This window comes from Phaseolus vulgaris, chromosome 2 (assembly GCF_000499845.2).
Source record: "Phaseolus vulgaris cultivar G19833 chromosome 2, P. vulgaris v2.0, whole genome shotgun sequence".
NCBI lineage: Eukaryota > Viridiplantae > Streptophyta > Magnoliopsida > Fabales > Fabaceae > Phaseolus > Phaseolus vulgaris.
In genome coordinates this window covers 48,168,552-48,187,372 of record NC_023758.2, presented here as the reverse complement: position 1 = coordinate 48,187,372, position 18,821 = coordinate 48,168,552, and the positions used below count along the sequence as shown (strand labels likewise).

General features: G+C 33.1%; 3 protein-coding genes and 1 non-coding gene across 7 annotated transcripts; all 4 read left to right on the top strand.

Moving 5' to 3' along the window:
* The first annotated feature begins 105 nt into the window (after nucleotides 1-105).
* TRNAD-GUC (transfer RNA aspartic acid (anticodon GUC)) lies at nucleotides 106-177 on the top strand. The gene has a single exon. It is a non-coding gene; the product is annotated as a tRNA-Asp (tRNA).
* LOC137812897 (peptidyl-tRNA hydrolase, chloroplastic) lies at nucleotides 135-3,709 on the top strand. The gene is made up of 8 exons (XM_068615150.1): nucleotides 135-569; nucleotides 658-742; nucleotides 1,481-1,548; nucleotides 1,888-1,938; nucleotides 2,048-2,121; nucleotides 2,908-2,966; nucleotides 3,049-3,125; nucleotides 3,215-3,709. Exons 1-8 carry the CDS (start codon nucleotides 318-320, stop codon nucleotides 3,326-3,328), a joined length of 780 nt encoding a protein of 259 aa, XP_068471251.1. The 5' UTR covers nucleotides 135-317; the 3' UTR covers nucleotides 3,329-3,709.
* Nucleotides 3,710-4,826: 1,117 nt separating this feature from the next.
* Nucleotides 4,827-12,628, top strand: LOC137812896 (carbon catabolite repressor protein 4 homolog 3). Of its 3 annotated transcripts, none has more exons than XM_068615148.1 (12): nucleotides 4,827-5,301; nucleotides 5,736-5,801; nucleotides 6,049-6,101; nucleotides 6,193-6,274; nucleotides 9,454-9,540; nucleotides 10,013-10,105; nucleotides 10,199-10,231; nucleotides 10,358-10,470; nucleotides 11,234-11,342; nucleotides 11,635-11,720; nucleotides 11,813-11,897; nucleotides 12,222-12,628. In XM_068615148.1, the coding sequence occupies exons 1-12, from the start codon at nucleotides 4,921-4,923 to the stop codon at nucleotides 12,333-12,335; spliced, it is 1,302 nt and encodes a 433-aa protein (XP_068471249.1). In that variant the 5' UTR covers nucleotides 4,827-4,920; the 3' UTR covers nucleotides 12,336-12,628. The 3 variants fall into 3 exon arrangements, with proteins under 3 accessions (XP_068471249.1, XP_068471250.1, XP_068471248.1); XM_068615149.1 differs by having other exon boundaries at nucleotides 4,828-5,301; nucleotides 11,234-11,336; nucleotides 12,219-12,628; XM_068615147.1 differs by having other exon boundaries at nucleotides 4,831-5,301; nucleotides 12,219-12,628.
* Nucleotides 12,629-13,846: 1,218 nt separating this feature from the next.
* On the top strand, nucleotides 13,847-18,028 carry LOC137812895 (uncharacterized). Of its 2 annotated transcripts, XM_068615145.1 has the most exons (9): nucleotides 13,847-13,997; nucleotides 14,184-14,357; nucleotides 14,625-15,027; nucleotides 15,156-15,415; nucleotides 15,504-15,572; nucleotides 16,063-16,119; nucleotides 16,465-16,517; nucleotides 16,606-16,681; nucleotides 16,785-18,028. In XM_068615145.1, exons 1-9 carry the CDS (start codon nucleotides 13,957-13,959, stop codon nucleotides 17,725-17,727), a joined length of 2,076 nt encoding a protein of 691 aa, XP_068471246.1. In that variant the 5' UTR covers nucleotides 13,847-13,956; the 3' UTR covers nucleotides 17,728-18,028. The 2 variants fall into 2 exon arrangements, with proteins under 2 accessions (XP_068471246.1, XP_068471247.1); XM_068615146.1 differs by lacking the exon at nucleotides 15,504-15,572.
* Nucleotides 18,029-18,821: the final 793 nt, after the last annotated feature.

Here is an 18,821-nt window from a genome sequence, read left to right as displayed (position 1 = left end):
AAACATTAGGAATAAAAAATAACTTTTCTAAAAAAGAAATTTTGCAAGTAATAATTAAAACGTAAATTAAAGTTATAAAAACTGTTAAAACTTCATAAACAACAAGTCGTTGTAGTATAGTGGTGAGTATTCCCGCCTGTCACGCGGGTGACCCGGGTTCGATCCCCGGCAACGGCGTCGTTTTTGGTTTTATACGTTTTATCTTTTGATTTTTCCCCAATCTTTGCTGGTTCCTTGCTTCCTTCCTAACCCACCTTCCTCGATTCTTCTCTTTAGGGTTTATAATTTATGTTTGTGTTTCTTTGACGTTTGAAAAGATGAACATTTGTGGTTGTTGGGTATCATCAATGAAAATCCCTTTTCACGGGTGGCGCTATTCAAGGCCCTTTTTCTCTCTATCTTCTTCGTCTCGCCATCGCATTATGAGCATTCAAAATTGTTCTTCTAATTCTTCTTCTTCTCCTGCTTCCATTTCGACGGAGTCCAAAGAGAAGAAGATGGAAAATTTACCTTGGTTGATCGTTGGCCTCGGCAATCCTGGCAAAAAGTACGCTGCCACTCGCCACAATGTCTGTCAGTCACACTATTCATACCCTCTCCATCTTTTCATTTTCAAATTGATATTATTATTACCTGTTTTGGAGCTTTATATTTCAGGTGGGCTTTGAGATGGTTGATGCCATAGCTGAAGCTGAAGGGATATCTATGAGCTCTGTTTCCTTCAAAGCGTTATTTGGGAAAGGTTCACAAAACCCTGCCTCTAATATTTCTCTTTAATTAATTTGTTTTACCTTTTCATATAGACATTGGTCAGCATTAAAATTCAAAGTCTAGAATATTGGTAAATATATGCTTTCTTTTTAGCTCCTAGATATCACAAGAAGGAAGAATGCTCTTTCTTTTTTTTTCTGCAATGCTTCTAACCAAGGAAGAGTGTTATCTCACTGTACAAAATTACGAGCATTTAAAGTTTATCTCGCAAGGTGGCAATTTTTTGGGAGCTGTCTTGCATGTACATCGCACAAGCTAAAATACGTGTACACTTTAACCTGTCTATAATCAGTTTTAGGGTCGGTTAGTCTATGCCACTATTTGGGATTGATAGCTATGATATATCTTGCCATACGTCTAACATGTATGTCTGAACTCCGAATTCCAAACTCACCTGTTTTAGCATCATTTTTATTCAGTTTATGATGAGAATTTTGTTTTTTAGCTAAGCCCCATTACATTGTGATTCAGGACTTGTGTTGGTGTTAAGTGGGAGAGAAGTTTCTTGCCAAACCTGAATCCATCAATATTTAATCACCCAATTAATGTGGTTGCCATGTTATGTTTTTTTTCGCATAAATAATCAAATATTGTAGACAGAAACTGGTTGGTTCCACATAATTTCAGAATGTTGGTGATAAAAGCAAATGGATCAAAATTAAGTATTTGTATATTCCTATTTGTGACAGAAGTTGTTTTCCGATTGCAGGTTTAATAGGTGACGTACCAGTCATACTTGCAAAACCTCAGACTTTTATGAATTTAAGCGGTGAATCTGTATGTCTGCTATCTGGATATAATGTTCAAATGTTTTAAAGCAATGGCATTTTGTTTTGTCTATGCTATGATAAGTCATGTTCATTCTTATGACATCAATTCTTTCTTTTAATTTAAAGGTCTGTATCTTAAGGTTAAATTTATACTAATCTTATACATTGTATTATAGTCATGTTGTATCCTATGTTTTTTTTTTTTTTTTAATTTTCCTTGTCTGCGTATCCATGTGCTTGTCATAACATATCTGTATTCCAAGTTGGACCTTCACTTCCTAAGAATTCACTGTAATAAATATTATATTTTGATTATTATTGTCTGGTGTTTCAATCTATTTTGAAGGTTGGGGCCATAGTTTCATACTACAAGATTCCACTGAAGCAAGTACTTGTGGTATAATATCTATGCTATGACTACTTTGTTCTTTTTTATTTTTTAAGCAATATAGCAAAATTAGAAGGATGGTCTGCTTGAGTAATATATTAATAATTTTCTTTTTCAGATCTTTGATGACTTGGATTTACCTTTTGCTAAATTGCGGCTTCTACCAAAGGGTGGACATGGAGGCCACAATGGGTAATTATATTTTTCTTTACATGCACACTCTTTTTGCTATGGAACAGCATGTATGCCTACTTTGGCACCTTTGAATCTATAAATGAGCATGTCCATTCTTGTTGTGAATAGCAAGTTCAGGATTCTTCATATTTCTGAAAGTTGTGAAATGTTATATTTGTCTTCCTTTAGTCACACCCACAAGGTCAGGGAAATGCTCAGCTTGAAGAATACTTTGCTATACAATCATCTTTTTACATGCTCAACTAGATCAAGGCAAAATATTAGGTTGTGTGGGATGCTAGACTTGCATGCCTTGTTATGGAAAGGAACTATTTATTTTCATTGGATGTGGTTAAATTTTCTGCTGTCTGTCTAATGATCAAGATAATATCCTCGCTCACTCTTGGGGCAAAGGGTGTTTGAGATGCTGACTTGCTGTGCTGTACTACCAAGACTATGAATGGCAGGCACACAGTCACAGAGAACTAGAAAAATTACTATTGTAAAAAAGTAAACAACTCCCTTTCTCTGCTGAAATTATATGTTGTAGGGATAAATCAGCTTCCTTGTCTCTGCATCAAATCATTGATTTGTGTGGTTTTGTACCGTGCAAGTTTAAGAAATTCACAATAAGTTTTGGAAGAGGGCGGAAAGAAGGTTGTCATATTCTGAGGGCAAGTCATGCCGAAAGCCTAACTATTTTTATTATGATAATTTGTACTGGGTAATAACCATTTACCTTGTTTCTTTCAAATTGAAAGAGAATGAAGTGTCACTGTTTTCATTTTCCTTGTTTTTTGGCAGGATGAAGAGTGTTATTAATCATTTCAAAGGGAATACTGGTTTTCCTCGTTTAAGAATTGGTAAGTTCATACCATTTCAATAATTTATAATAAATCTCTATTACAGTAATTTATAATACCATGCCATTTTGTTGCTGATTAGGCATTGGACGACCTCCCGGTAAAATGGATCCTGTAGGATTTGTTCTTCGCACGTTCACTAAACAGGAAAGAGAAGAGGTATGTATTTTTATTTTCTCTTTTTGAAGCCTGAACTGACAACTTTGCAACACATGGAAGTTCTAATTGTTCATAAAATTATCTTTCAGTTAAATTTTACATTACAAGATGGAATAGAAGCTCTGCGGATTCTTTTGCTTGAGGGATTTGATAGAAGTGCTACATTTGTTAATAGTTCCAAAAAGATAGAGCAAACAGGTTGAGAAACAGCTTACTTAGAATATCCTTTTGACAAGTACAAACAGGATCGTATAGCAAGGAGATACATACCACTTCAAAAGAGTAAATTCGTTCAAGGCACTGTTTTTTATTCGACAGAGTTATGTTTGAGCAATTATTCATCCATTTTTTCAGAAGCAGTTTCTGCCCAATGAATTCGAATCTGTAACTTGGAATCTTCAGGTACTAGTATGTTTAGATACTATTCTGTTGTATTTTATTAATTTTAAACTCTAAATCCTAAAGCTTTCCAACACAAATGCATAACATCATCTGTTTGTAAGAGATCCCATCTTTAGCTATTGATTGTCTGGTCAAGAAGCTGTATTTCTTAATCAAAGTTATTGTGTATAATCTCCACCTTACATACTATTTGATATTATATGAAATTTATTATTGAATGAAAATAAAATTCTAATTGAACTAAATTAAATACGTTTGATATTATTTTTGTCTCAAAATTAAATCAATTTAGTCTTGTAGAACTAAGATAAATTTATCCTTGAAAATTGAAATTATAATTTCAAATTTAAATTACTATCCAACTATAAATTTTATTTTTTTTGTAGATGGATATTTTGATTGATGATTGGATTTATAGTTGTGCAAAATTAATCAATACCAGAAAATGAATTAAATAAATTTAATTCAAACTTGTAGCAGTTTAATTTTGTATAGTAATTTTAACTATATTACAAAATCGGTAAATCATAATCTAAATTTTATCTTAGCCATCATAATATAAACTTCTTGAAAAAAAGGATTGAATGCTGTGTTTTTGTTACGAGTTAAATTGGTTTCTGTTTAATTTTTACAAGATTTCACTCATTTAATTTCTTCTAAAAATTGACTTTAATTTACAAGAAAAGCCAAATTAATTTAATCTTTTTTCACAAGTATTTATGTAGAAATGATCTAAATGAGATATTTTCAAATTTAATTTCAAAAGTCGGAAAGTATATCATATTTCAGGTTAAAGGTTAAAGAAAATTGTTAACAGAATAAAAGTTGTTTCTTCCTGTACCCTAACAAATTTCTTCCTACACCCCATCATTTTCAAAGAAGATGGTATTCTTTCTTAAAAATATTGTCGGATTGTCTTTTCCAAAATATTTCAGAACATATTTTCTGGAACACATCTTATTAATTCTGGATTTATTAATCTAGAAATCACAAAAATTATTCTAGAAAGTGTATTCCTGAATTACTTTTTATCTTCTGGATTTTCTATTTTGGAAATATTCTTTGCTTACGAAACTTCTATTCTGAAAATACTTTTTACTAAAACTGTGAAAGGATAATTTGAAAGGATAATTTCGGTATTTTAAAGAATGTAGGACTGCTGTAAGAAATATGTAGGGGTGAAGGAAGAAACTTCCCAGAATAAAATAGTGTTTTACACCACGTCACTGCATTAAGCAGTTAGAAGGCTATAAATAAGAACTTTTTAAAATATATTTAATTAAAGAGAGAGAAAGAAAGAAAAAATAAACATTGGGATGAGATAACGAATTGTGGCGCTAAACTACAGGTGAGTTTCCTTGTTCATTCAATTTCAAGAGAGAGAGAGAGAGTAATGGCCTTTTCTGCATCTTCGTCGTGGCTCGCACTCTCAGCCACCAACGCCAAACACAACCCCTTCTTCTCTGTCCCCAGCTGCATCAAATTCAATGCTCCCATCGCTTCGCAAATCCAATGGCATTCAGATTCATATACCCACAGAAACCTCCGTCCCCTTCCCCAAATCAAACGCCATTGGGTGGAAGCATCTGATCAATCTTTGGAGTCTCCGGAAACATTCAGCGTGGCCTCTTACAACATACTGGGGGATCGAAACGCTTCTCAACACTCCGATTTATACGTAAACGTTCCTTCTCGTTACATCAAATGGGATCGTCGCAAGAGGGTTATTTCCGATGAGCTTCTTGGATGGGACCCTGATATTATCTGCTTACAAGTAACCAACTTTTCACCTTCCATTTTGTTTCATATATTTGATAAGCTAAAAAAAGGCACTTATACTTTCAGTTTAAGACATTAAGTTTAAGAAGTTTCGTTTTGGTCATGTGTTTTTTTTTGTTAGATCAAAGTGGTTTCTGGTCCATTTACAACACTAAATTGGTCAATCTGGTATTACATGACAAACTGAGAGATGGCTCGTCGTATATCTGTTATGTCAGTCAAAATTAATATTGTCATTGCAGATAATTGATTGAAGAATCAATTTGGTCTATATTTTAGGGGAGCAAGTAATAAAATTTCAACTTACGAAACCTATCTGAAACAAAAAAAATTGTTGAGAGACAAAATGTGTATTTAAACGTACTTACTGATGTTTGTTAGACTTGATTTTTTTATACCAACTTGAAACATTCGAAATTGTATTGTCAGGAGGTGGACAAGTATTTGGAAGTCTCAGACATTATGGTTAAAGCAGGATATGCTGGATCTTATCAGGTATATTTTCATTTCCTTTCAGAATTCTGATTTCTACTCTGGTTTTGACTGACTGATATCTTCTTGATCAAATTTGGTTCATTCAAAATAAAATAAAGATTAGTTCATTCGAGTTGCACCATTCATCATTAATCATTGAACATAATGAAGTCTCTATACTACTGTGAAATTTGTCATTATCCTGCGCATAGTAGTGCTGCACAACCATTTCTTGAGAACCTAATGAATTGTGTGCATGGCCCTGTAGAGACGCACTGGAGATTCAGTTGACGGATGTGCCATCTTTTGGAAAACTGATAAGTAATTAATCTAGTGATTACCCAATTGGGTTGAGATAAAAATTGATTGATCTAATCCATTGACTTGATTACTTTTTCATCATGTTTGTCAGGTTCCGGTTACTAGAAGGAGAGAATATTCAATTTAAAGACATTGGCCTTCGTGATAATGTTGCCCAACTGTCAGTTTTTGAGGTATCCGTTCTTTGATGTCGGCTCCTTTCTTTTAATGATATGACCACGGTTGGTCCTTCCTTTAAAGTATTTTGAAACTTTATTTTAGGTTCTTGTATTATACTAACATAAGACATGTATAATACACTTTAACATAATGACATATACCCATGAAATTAATTATTTTAGTTGAGTTTATTGAATTTTTTAAAAACTGTTACCATGTACTACTACATTTACCCTCTTTGTTAATGACTTTTAAAGTTCTTGTATCATTTTTCACTAATAAAAAATATTCATACTCATAAGAGACAAATAAAGAAAAGAAATTTAATATTGTAAATTGTCTTGTAAAATACCGTCAATCTCTTCTAAAATATGCCTTATAAGGGAATATTATTTTTCATTGGAAAGAATATCTTGAGGCTCTTGTGTAGTCTATTAGAAATCCCATCAAACAATTGAATGGGTGAAACGTTTCTATCCAACAAGATGTTTACCTAGGACAATTGGAACATTATAGGACTGACAAAATGGATCGCTTAGTCTGGTCTGGCAAACTGAGTAAAAAATTGTGCTAATTTAACTCTTTATCGAGTTAATAGGCTACTTTGCCTCAATTTGAAAAAGAAAAAAAAGTAATTGTAAATTGAAAATGATAAATAAAAGTGAATTTTTAATTTTAAGTAACATAAATAAAAGTAAATTTAATTTTTAAATATAATGATTTGATATATAAATTTTAATCAAGGTATATATTTTAATAAAATAATACTTTTTAATTATAATTATTATTTTAAAATCTGAGTAGTTTGAGCCAACAAGTTAACTCAATCTAATTCCAGAAATTGCAAGAACAGATTAAGCTAAAATTGGTTTGCTATAAATTAAGTCACTATTTTCTCAATTTAATTTATTTTATGGACTATTTAAATCTATTCATTGGGAGGTTGGGGGCTGACCTATTTTGCTAGTTTAGATCAGTAGAATGGGGGATGTCTCTACGGTCTTGATTATTGATTATTTTGTTTTATGATTTTAAAAGTATTCGGCAGACTGTCCTGTAATAAACGTACTAGTCTTTACAAAAGTGAGTACCAGCTGGAATACTGACAAATATAAGGAGAAGGAAGAGTTAGTTTCAACCGTTAGAATATTAATCAGTTAGTCCATAAGTGAGTTAGTTAGATATAAATAGAGGAAGAATGATAGGAGATTGTATTGATTCCGAAGGGAAAACACTTGAAGTTTTCTCTCTTATTCATTGTTCTTCTCCTTCACTCTATTCAAAAGAATTAATATTTCTTTTCTTTCTTATTTCAATTCCTAGTTCCCAACAATTAGACCTACCGGATCTGAAGGGGAGGGCCAGTGTTATTAGAGATAGAGGGGGTGTACATTGCGGATATATGAAGGTGAAATTGCCATTCTTTGCAGGGGATCCCATTGGGTGGATTGTAAGAGTCGAGAAATTCTTTGAGGTTCAAGAAATCTTCTCTTCTGATTCCTTGAAATTGGAATTCATCAGCATGGAGGGAGTGGCGATGCCTTGGTTCTATTCTTGGTGCCAAGAGAACCCATATTCAGATTGGGAATCATTTTCTACAACTTTAACCAAAAGATTCAGAGAGAGCTATGGTAGCCACACCTTTGAAGAATTGATGATCTTCAAGCAAGAAGAGTAAATTGAGATGGAAAACCACATCCAAGAAGTGGAGACATTAATCAAGAAATAAGGGATAACCACGGCAAAGGGCAAGATCAGCGTCCTAAATCTTGGTGAAATGACATAAAGCGATGAGAACTCCAAAATGACAATGTGAGATGCAAAACCACATCCAAGAAGTGGAGACATTAATCAAGAGATAAGGGATAACCACGGGAAAGGGCAAGATCAGCGTCCTAAATCTTGGTGAAATGACATAAAGCGATGAGAACTCCAAAATGACAATGTGGTGTGTGGTGACAGAATCTGTTCTCCGGCAAGAAAGACGAGTGGCAGCATCAGCCCATTGAGTTGTACCACTGAAAAGTTCTGCAAGGTGTAGAAGATGAAGTCAATACAGAAATTACAGGATTCATGTCTTAAAAATCATATTCGGGTAACTAAGAAACAAGAAAATGGAGGAAAAAGGTGATGTGGGAGTCACAATCAGGCCAAGGATAGACAGCAACTACAGTCAAAGTATGGGTATCAACTTCGAAGGAGATATGGATTTTTATCATACTGACCAAACTGTCATCGTTGGAACTGCAAACGTCAGAAGTTGGAGACAGTAACCACTGAATCCAATTTACTTAGTGCCCACTCAAACAAACATTCACCACCACGGGAGGAAACAGAAGCTAGCTTACATATGGCGGTTAGTGGGTTGCTATCGGAGGAGCAATCATGGGTGGTGTTGACAGCAACGGTGCTCTCCCGAGGGGGATGAAAAGCAGAAGGACAGAACGGACATTCTTTCATCATTTGGGTCTCATTTTAAACCTAAACGGCCATGCTCAAATTGAGGTTAGTCCGTTTGGAAAGACGTATAGTGCTTGGGCTGAAATAGCAAGCCCGAAACTGAAAGGGGACATAATTGACACCATATATGGCTGAGGAGATGTTGTGCTTACTGAACAAGAAATGCAGGCAGTTTAGACAGATGAATAAAAAGGGTGTTGATTCTCACCAAGTTTAGTCTGGTGAAACTTTCATTGGAAATCCAGGTCACAAGCCTACGGGGAAAAACACCACAGTGATCCACGAGCTTATTGGTACATTTGATTTTAGTTTCAACCAGTGAAGAAGAATTCTAGATTTTTTCTTTTGGGAGGACCTAGCTTCCACAATTTCAACCTTAATGACTAGGTTTATTTTTGGGAGGGAGGGGTAGTATCCTTAGGATATAAGGAGAAGGAGGAGTTAAGATAGTTAGACTATTAATGAGTTCGTTTGTTAGTTAGTTAGAGGGGTAAGTTAGATACAAATAGGGGAAGAAGGACAGATGAGAGGGAGATTTGTTGTCTTTGTCAATTGAACATTGACTCTTTGTGAAGGACAAATCCTTTGGGCACCTTTGCTTTTTATAATATATTACCTTACTCAAGTTTTGAACACAAAGAGTAGCTATCCTTTTTGCCTTAGTTTTATTATTGTAAATATTGTCATATTGCATGTCGTCATTTGTATTTCTAACTTCATCTTGTACAGGCAGATGTGTGAATCTTACTCAAGGAGACTGATAGTTGGTAACATCCATGTACTTTACAACCCAAACAAGGGAGAAGTTAAATTAGGTCAAGTAAGTGTTTTATTCACCCATTTCAAAGAAAATTTTAGTTAAATGTCTTTCCTCTATTATAGCTAACAATCTTTTGGAAATTAACATTTATGCCGAATTTTGTTTATTAAATTCAAAAAATATTCAAGAAGTTTGTATAATATGAGATATTTCTTGATACAATTGAATATGGTTTCAAGCATTAATTGCTCACATACTGTTTGCATGTGTTGTTTTTTTATCACCTTTCCACAGTTCCTTCCTCTTTTTTATCAATTGACAATTCTCTTCTCAGTTTATCAATTTTTCATCTTGTAAAAAGCTACTAGCAGATCAGTTGAGATAACTACTAACTCCTAATTCAAAAGGGCTTATGTTATCTATAAGAAATAAGAAATACAGTCGACTAGGTATTTCACCTTATTTTTCAATAGTCAAGTCAGATTTGCTTTCCTTGAATTGGCTGATTGAAATGAAATATTTAATATTGCAGATTCGTTTTCTCTCATCAAGAGCACAGTATCTCTCGGAGAAATGGGGTAATATCCCTGTTGTGCTAGCTGGTGATTTTAATAGTACTCCTCAGGTGCCATATTCCAGAAAATAGACAGTATTTTTTCATTTAGTTTGTGTTCATTTTTTACATACTGAATTCTCTTCTTTTATTGTTCATCCACAGAGTGGAATATACAAGTTTTTGTCATCATCTGAGGTATATCACATTCACCTTATATTGGTTTTTGATACTGGCATGATAATAAGATTTCATGCTGTGAATACAAGCAAGTAGTATTGTTGAAGACGCTCACTTGAAACTGGGTGTGATTTGCAATTGCAGCTTAATGTCAAGCTGTATGACAAAAAGGAATTATCTGGACAGAAACGGTGTCGTCCTGCTCAAGTTATATGGGAGAATAAAGAAACAGTTGGTCCAGTTGTCACCCAAGATAGGTACTTTTTCTTCTGGATGATTTTTAAGTGAAGCACTCATTGAAGAAAAATAGAATAAATTAATGAGGTAAAATTAATCAAATTTCTTGCATAAGTTAAAAATAACTTGTGCACCTCAACTTTTTCAAAAGCTTGCGACGGCTGAGCTTAAGGAGACTCAAAAGAAAGAAAATTCAGTGGTTGAAGGATTTTACACCTTTTAATGGCATAGTTGCTGCTTTCTATTTTTCTTTTCTAACAGCTTCCTCCTCTAGCTTCTCCATAAGTATTTTTGCCTTAGAAAAGTCTTAACAATAGAATTTTACCTTTGGAAAGCTACAATGCAGGTGTGCGTGATATAAGGTGACAGGGTATGCGTGTAATAGACCTGACTTTGAATACAATTTTAAGATGAGATAGTTTTGCATTCTCATCACTATCGCTTTTTTTTGTGTGTTCTACGTTAGTGTTTAGAAACTTTTCACCCTTTTCCATTTTTGGCCACTTTTTATTATTTTCTTGAGATAATTTCTATAGATGTTTTTAATACCTTTCATAAATATGAATTTAACACTGTTGCACGAGACATGCATTTTGGCAGATTTAGTGTGCTATAAATTAAACGTTATGATCTTTTTTCTCAGTAGAGTTTTATATTATTGACCAACAATACAATTGTGCTTTCACTTTCTCATCTGCTAATTGCAAAGAATGTGTGTTTTTTGAAATTTCTTGTGCTATTCAGTTTTATCTAAGTATGATGCTCTCAACCTACTGTTTCCAGCTTGTTAAAATGCTGGACAGATGAAGAGATAAAAATAGCAACCGGAGATTCTCAACGTCATTTGGCTGTGCATCCATTGAAGCTGAATAGTTCGTATGCCACAGTTAATGTACCTAATTATTCCCTTGCAACCCATTGTTGCTATATATGATTTGGGTATTTTGATAATCCATTTTTTTTATATAACTACATTACAACCTCCAATATTATTATTTTAATATTTTTCATATCATTTAGTTACAAATTTATTTTTTATTATATATATTTATATCTAAACTCATCACATCAAAAATTTATATAATTTTTGTCTGAAGATAGTCAAAGCATCATTTCTATATGATTTCTACATTTAATCCCCCTAGCCCGTGCCAGCAAAATAGTAAAGTTGTAAAGCTTTTCAGGGTTCAACAAGTACACGGGGATTCAATGGTGAACCCTTGGCAACTTCCTATCACTCAAAGTTTCTTGGCACTGTAGATTATTTATGGTAATCAAACTCTGCCAAATATTTTGGTTGTAATGGTTATGGCCTTATTGATTGCAAATACTGAAGTATGAGATTGACTGCACTTGATGCAGGTACTCGGACGGTATTGTACCTACTAGAGTTCTTGATACTGTTTCAATAAGTGATCTCCTAAGGGAAGGTGGCCTCCCATGCAAGGTATTCCTGCTAGGCTTTCAATCTACTAAGTGATCAAGAATTCACTAGGTTTAACATTTAAGATGTTAAGGCTTTAACGTTGGTAATTCTCTATGGATTGGGAGAGTCTCACCATTTGTTCAAAAAAGGTTTCATTCATAGCATTACGATCGTGGTTTTATAGAGCTTTTGAATTGAAATAGGTGTAATGGAAAACTTAGCACTTCTCCATCTTATCAAACTACATAGTCTACACTCTACAGTTCAATTCTTTTACACCTTGAATTCAAATGTTTAAACATAATTTTTCACCAGCTAACCAGTCTTTTCTTTGATTAATAGAAGGTGGGAAGTGACCATTTGGCCTTGGTTTCTGAATTTACTTTCTCAGTTACCAACAATGAAGCAGCACCAGCAGCTATAGTAGATATTGAAGAGCCTAACAATCAGCAGTCATAAGAAAATGGCTAAGCGTTACCGGTTTTTGCTTTCCTTGTTTACGTTTACTTTGAATGATTTACTTACCTTAGCTCAAATTTGTTGAAATAGGTTGTAATTTTTCGTTTTAAGTTTCAATTTCTTGCAATAATTTTTTATCCTAAATTTTAAACCCTAAACTCCTAGATGTCTTCTTCTGAGTTAGTTAGAAGAGTTCTGTTTAGGTTGTTTTTTGAGTAAGTCTTGTGATGAAGGTTATGTTTAAGTTCATGTATAAGGGTTGGATCACCCCTAAAGTGATTCATATTTATTTATTTTTTTATTGTTGATAAAAAATTTATAAAAATTTAAAATTTATAAATGCAACGAAAAATCTTAATAGAAATTGAATTATTGGTAAAAGTGAACATAATCATTAAAACTTAAGAAAATGAAAATTAAGTATTAAAGTGTTTAATTTATATAATTAAATTATTTTAGTTACATATAACTTCAATATAAAATATAATAACAAATATATTTAATTATCTCATTATTATATAACAAATAAAATCACGTAATATATATATCATAAGACAATATATCTTTAATTTAGTAATTATAATTTTATATTACAATGAATTTATAATCTGAATTCTGAAATCTTATAAATTAAGTTTAAATTATTGATTTTAATTGTATAATTTAATATGTAAAAACAATTATTTTTAATTAATAAATTATTTTTTTAATTAAGTAATAAAAAAATTAATTATCCATTAAACATATTCACATAATCAAATATATTTTAAAATACATATAAATATTTTTTAAATAAAATTTTACAAAATCTAAAACTTGATGCAAAACTTTTGATATTTAATTGATATGTTTTGGAATTTACAAAACGTATTATTAATGATATTGGAAATATATAAGGCAAAAGACTTTTCTACTTTCTGTCCTTTTGATCAATTTATTTGGACAAATAATCATGTGTTTCACTAAAAAAAATAACGTGAAAAATATATGAAGACATTTGGGTATTTTACACTTGAGACTGATAAAAAAGCATAAAGATAATCTTGCACTTTATTAGAATTATTTCTCTTATATGAAAACTTATCATGTTACATTTTTCAATATTTATCTGTATCATTTTTTTCCAATGTTTATTCAATCTATTATTATGAAAAAAATTAACAATTAAATGCATAAATTATATCAAAAAATAATCAATTTTACAAATATTTGAGATTATATTATTTTAAAAAATGATTTTTTGACACAGTTATTTATGTAAAATAATAAAACATCAAATGGACGTTATTTAGGTGTCAAATTATTACTAGTCATTACTTTATTAGTATGATAGCCATTATTATTAAGCAAAGGAGAAAGGCCCTGTCCTTAAGCCACGTGTAAGGACATGATGTATTGCATAGAAAAGTCGACGCTCTGATCGGACGGTGAGAACAGACGGAGACGAATCACTGAGTCGCAATCAGAGCGCCACGTGGAATCTGAGAGAGTGACTGTTGAATGCCCTCACCGACTTAACCCTGCTCTAAGTTTCCCTCGCAACGCAACCGAAGAAACGAATGGAATCGATCTCTCTCTCTGCATTTCCATGATTCTCAAATTCTGAACCTAACCATTCAGCATGCAACGTTTTGTTGACGACGTTCTCGCTGTTACTAAAGAGTAACAACCTTTCTCTTCTATCTCGCTCTCGCTGTTCCATTCCATTGTCATAACATTATGCTTAATTAAACTTATCGAACTAATCATTTTTTAATCTAAATGCTTTAATGTTAATTCTTGCTGAAATCTATCTGATTTTTTTGTGAATTTAATTGCATGAGTGGCCAAATTTAAATTTTGGTGCAGGTCGGTGAAGACGCTTACTTATGAGTCGTTGAACAATGTTGTGGGAGTGATCAATGGTGTCTCAGCTCTGGTGTTGGCACTGCTACCTGGGAAAGCTAATATACTTGAAGGTATTCAGGGTTGGGAGCTCAGGCCCACTTTTCGTGGACCACACTTTCCACGTTGGATGGAAAAGTAAGTTCCATTTTTCATTATGGTTTTGTGAAATATGTCTTTCTGAAATCTTGTTTCTATCATATCATATGAGAAATAGACGTGTTCGGTGTTTTTCATTTCATGTGTAATCTACTTTTGTACTGCTCTTTGTTTTGAATATATTTTTTAAATTGTTTATAATTTGCATTGGATTACATTTGGGATGATCATTCACAACTGTATAATGTGTCCTGTCTTTAATCTTGTACACGGTTCTTGACATTGTTTCCCTTGCTTTGCTTTTAGTGGCGCGTCCTCTTTCAATCAGTTTATTCATGAGCTTTCTGTGGATTCTGATGTATCAAGCCTAGAATATTCATCTGGAGAAGAAGAAGAAGATGATGAAGAAGAAGAAGACAGTGATGAATATGAAGAATATCCTCAATCTCCCTTATCTCAAAGTTCTAGAGCCTCCGAAGCTACTTTTACTGATTATGGTAGGCATCAGACGGATTGGATATTGGTTCCTATACAGTTCTTGCTGGGGCTTCCATTTCGTCTTTTCCAATTAGTTTATTCTGGGTTGTCAAAACCGCGGGCTATCTCTGTCTGTCAACACCATTCACAACAACATGCACCCAATAGAGTGCAAAGCCTCAAGGATCAAATTATTCATCGTGCCACTGATAGGAGACGTGGGGTCATAGAGGTTGAGCATCAACTTCTATCCTTATTACTTCATGTTGTTTTTTCTGACCGTATATTTATGCTTTAGCAGACGAATCTCGAGTATATAACTTTTGTGTTTCTCTTTTTTCTTTCTTGGTTTTCAATCAGGATCTTCATTTGGCCATGGAGATATTTATAGAAGCTGTTTTTGATGCTATTCACAAGTCTATACATATTCTCTTTTCCCCATCGGAAGCTTTTGGAACTTTATTCAAGTTGTTTTCATCTCATGAAAGACGCGTTTTAGTTGATAATGATGTCGTTGAGGATGCCACTGTTTCTTCAGCACCTGCAGACAGGAATACCATTTTTCGTTCATCTCTGAACACAGATGCCCGAACATGTCAAGATGTAATAACAGAGCTAGGGTAAAGTAAAGACTTTCGTTTACACCAATCCTTTTTTGTTTCATGATCTTGCTGGTCCAATTAACGACTTGTACTTTTAATTCTCAAGGTATCCATATGAAGCTATTCATGTGATCACTCCCGATGGATATGTTCTTCTTCTAGAAAGAATTCCTAGGTAAATTAGACATTTTTTAGAGAAATGTATGGACCTCCGTAAGTGTAAATATCCACCCTCTTTGATTTTGAACTTACTGTGATATTTCCAATATTAAAATTAAATGCGCCCCATCTGGTTATCCAGTGAGAATCACTGCACAGTTGGAGACATCATGCATAATACTAATTGACTATTTGACATCTTTTGATCTCAAATTTTTTTTTCTATTGTTGTATGGAGTGAATTGAATCTCATATGCGTCTTTTTCTGGTAGTTATAATTCTTTTCAAAGCTGTGGTTCATTCCTGGCATAAATATAGTACTATTGGCATCAGGACTCAATCATGTGTAAAGCTAGAGGGTTTTGAAAGCTATAACAGAATTTTATCATTCAGAATATATATAATTATGACATATTTATATCAACAATATAAGAAATGACAATAGGGAGACTTGATTATTGTTATTGCTTTGTGTACAGTCTAATGTCTGTAATCTAACTTCACAGGCGATATGCACGTAAAGCTGTTTATCTTCAGCATGGAATCTTTGATTCATCAATGGGGTGAGTAGTGTTGCTGTCTCAATCTTTATTAGTTTGGGTTTAATTTATTGAGTATTTCTTTTCATGTGAATGTGAAGTAGAGACCTGTATGGTGGTTGGGTAAATTTGTGTTGCATCATATTTTTAAGTATACGGTCGACTGAATCCTTTATCCTTTATTAGTTGTAATCTTGGCATGACATATAGGACTGGTGAGCTTTTCTGTTTAGATTTTACCCTGCATCCTGTGTTCTGTACCTTATTCCCACCCTCTGAGTCTTGAATTTTTTTTTCTATTGTTTCAGTTGCTTGGATGCCAGAATGATCAGTAGTGGTAGTCTAATAAGTTAAAATTTTTTGGTTCAGTTGGGTATCTAACGGTGTTGTTGGCTCTCCCGCCTTTGCAGCCTTTGATCAAGGTTTGTTACATCAGTCAAGATAGTATGCGCTTCTCAAGAAAATATCTGTTTTTGAAGAGTTATTACATGTACGTTTGTTTATTACCAGGCTATGATGTATTTCTGGGAAATATTCGCGGTTTGGTTTCTAGGGAACATGTCAAAAAGAATATCTCCTCTCGTGAGTAAGTGCTCAAAGCAAAACCTTTTCATTTGTCTTGTGTTGTCTTATACAAAGTAGTTTATATTTAACGTACTCTTCATTCCTGTGACATCGATGTAGTGCAGATATTGGAAGTACTCCATCAATGAATATGGGACGGAGGATATTCCTGCTTTGATCGAGAAAATCCATCAAGTAAAAACTGCTGAATTGAGGCTTAGTAAGCTCGATAGTGAGCAGGAAAGTAATGATGATCAGCTTTACAAGCTCTGTGCAATTTGTCATAGTTTGGGAGGAGCTTCTATATTAATATATGTTGTTACGCGTAGGTTACAATCAAAGCCCCATAGACTTTCAAGATTGGTTTTGTTATCACCTGCTGGTTTTCATCATGACTCAAACCTGGTCTTGTCTGTGATGGAGCATGTATTGTTTTTACTGGGCCCTATTTTGTCTCGTATTTTCCCAGCCTTCTACATTCCAACCAGGTTTTTCCGTATGCTGGTTAACAAGTTAGCTAGGGACCTGCAAAACCTACCTGCAGTTGGAGGATTGGTTCAAACTTTAGTAGGTTATGTTACTGGCGGGGACAGCTCAAATTGGGTTGGGGTTTTAGGATTACCACATTACAACATGAATGATATGCCAGGAGTATCGTTTGGTGTTGCTCTCCATCTTGCACAGATAAAGCGTACTAGAAGATTTATAATGTTTGATTATGGCAGTGCATATAATATGAAAATATATGGTTCCCCTGAGCCTTTGGACTTGGGTGAACACTATGGACTCATCGACATTCCTGTTGATCTGGTTGCTGGTCAGAGAGACACGGTAATACGATCTTCAATGGTAAAGAGACACTATAAATTGATGAAGGATGCTGGTGTGGATGTCTCATATAATGAGTTTGAATATGCGCATTTGGATTTTACCTTCTCTCACCGTGAAGAGCTTTTGTCATATGTTATGTCACGTTTGCTGCTGGTGGAGCCCAATTCAAAGGATCATCAAGTAAATCAAAGGCCTCCAAGATCGAGGAGGAAAGGACAGGCTTTAGTAAGTGGGTAAAGGTATATCTATACATATTATTTCCTACTCATGAGTTTTGCTGTGTATAGCACTGTCAGATGGAGCTGTATAATACCTGTCTGGTCTCTTTTTTATCTCCTCCATTAAATCTTATCTCTTTTTTATTCGGTGTTTTGTTTATGTTTTGGAGAAGACCTTAAAAAACAATGTTGGAATACATTGTAGAATAGTCTCAACTCTCTGACTCTATGGAACCGTCGCGTCAGAGAAAAAAGATAGTTGTTGTATGTTGGTAGTTAACCTGATGGTTGTGGAAATTTATGCGACTGGGTTATGTGCATTCATATTATCATAGCTTCGGAATGTATTTTTTCAATTAATACATTTGATTGAATGAAAACTGAAGGTAAATTTTATATTATACAAGAACAAATTATATTGATAACTACCAATTTTATATGATAAAATAATTTTATCAAACCAACTGTTTGATTATATATCCATTTTAAGTTTTATTAAAATTAAACAAATTGATCCAATAATTTGTATATTGCATTTATTTATATATGAATGGGATATTGAATTATTTTTTAAATAAATTTTCGTCTATAACGATAAATTTAAAAAAAAAATCAATTAAAAGATATTTTATAGTAATATAATTTTTTTTTTCATATAGACTTAAATCAATTTTCCATAATTTTGTCACATAAATTTCAATTAATATAATACAGAATACTTAGATTAATGTTAGGTGACTGAACCGTGAAAATAGATAAATTAACGAGGATGTGGTTTTCATTTATTTTAATAATAAACATTCACTTTAGTTCTCAAAAAATATTTAATTAACTGCAAATTAGATTCCTGAATTTCTTAAAATTTAAAGGTAAAAATCCTAGGATGTAACTTACCCTTTAGTACTATTAGAATCGTCATTAAAGTCACTTTTGGTCCTATTGGAATCGTCATTAAAGTCAATGTTGCACTTATGTAAACATACTTCCATTTTATTTCCTATATTTAGCTACTTACAATAGTTTTATTCTTTAAATTTAATTATTGTCGCCATTTTAACAGTACATTTTGAATTAAGAGACTAATAATAAGACTAAAATCACAAACAAATTATA

What these genes read in the sequence shown, in the direction of transcription:
- LOC137812897 (XM_068615150.1), top strand. Translation starts at nt 318, where the DNA reads ATGAACATTTGTGGTTGTTGGGTATCATCAATGAAAATCCCTTTTCAC. An exon ending in ACGCTGCCACTCGCCACAAT is followed by an intron (nt 570 to 657) that starts GTCTGTCAGTCA and finishes TTTATATTTCAG; the next exon opens with GTGGGCTTTGAGATGGTTGA. An exon ending in GGACATGGAGGCCACAATGG is followed by an intron (nt 2,122 to 2,907) that starts GTAATTATATTT and finishes GTTTTTTGGCAG; the next exon opens with GATGAAGAGTGTTATTAATC.
- LOC137812896 (XM_068615147.1), top strand. Translation starts at nt 4,921, where the DNA reads ATGGCCTTTTCTGCATCTTCGTCGTGGCTCGCACTCTCAGCCACCAAC. An exon ending in ATCTTTTGGAAAACTGATAA is followed by an intron (nt 6,102 to 6,192) that starts GTAATTAATCTA and finishes CATGTTTGTCAG; the next exon opens with GTTCCGGTTACTAGAAGGAG. An exon ending in AAGGTGGCCTCCCATGCAAG is followed by an intron (nt 11,898 to 12,218) that starts GTATTCCTGCTA and finishes TTTGATTAATAG; the next exon opens with AAGGTGGGAAGTGACCATTT.
- LOC137812895 (XM_068615145.1), top strand. Translation starts at nt 13,957, where the DNA reads ATGCAACGTTTTGTTGACGACGTTCTCGCTGTTACTAAAGA. An exon ending in ATCTTTGATTCATCAATGGG is followed by an intron (nt 16,120 to 16,464) that starts GTGAGTAGTGTT and finishes TTTTTGGTTCAG; the next exon opens with TTGGGTATCTAACGGTGTTG. An exon ending in AAGAATATCTCCTCTCGTGA is followed by an intron (nt 16,682 to 16,784) that starts GTAAGTGCTCAA and finishes GATGTAGTGCAG; the next exon opens with ATATTGGAAGTACTCCATCA.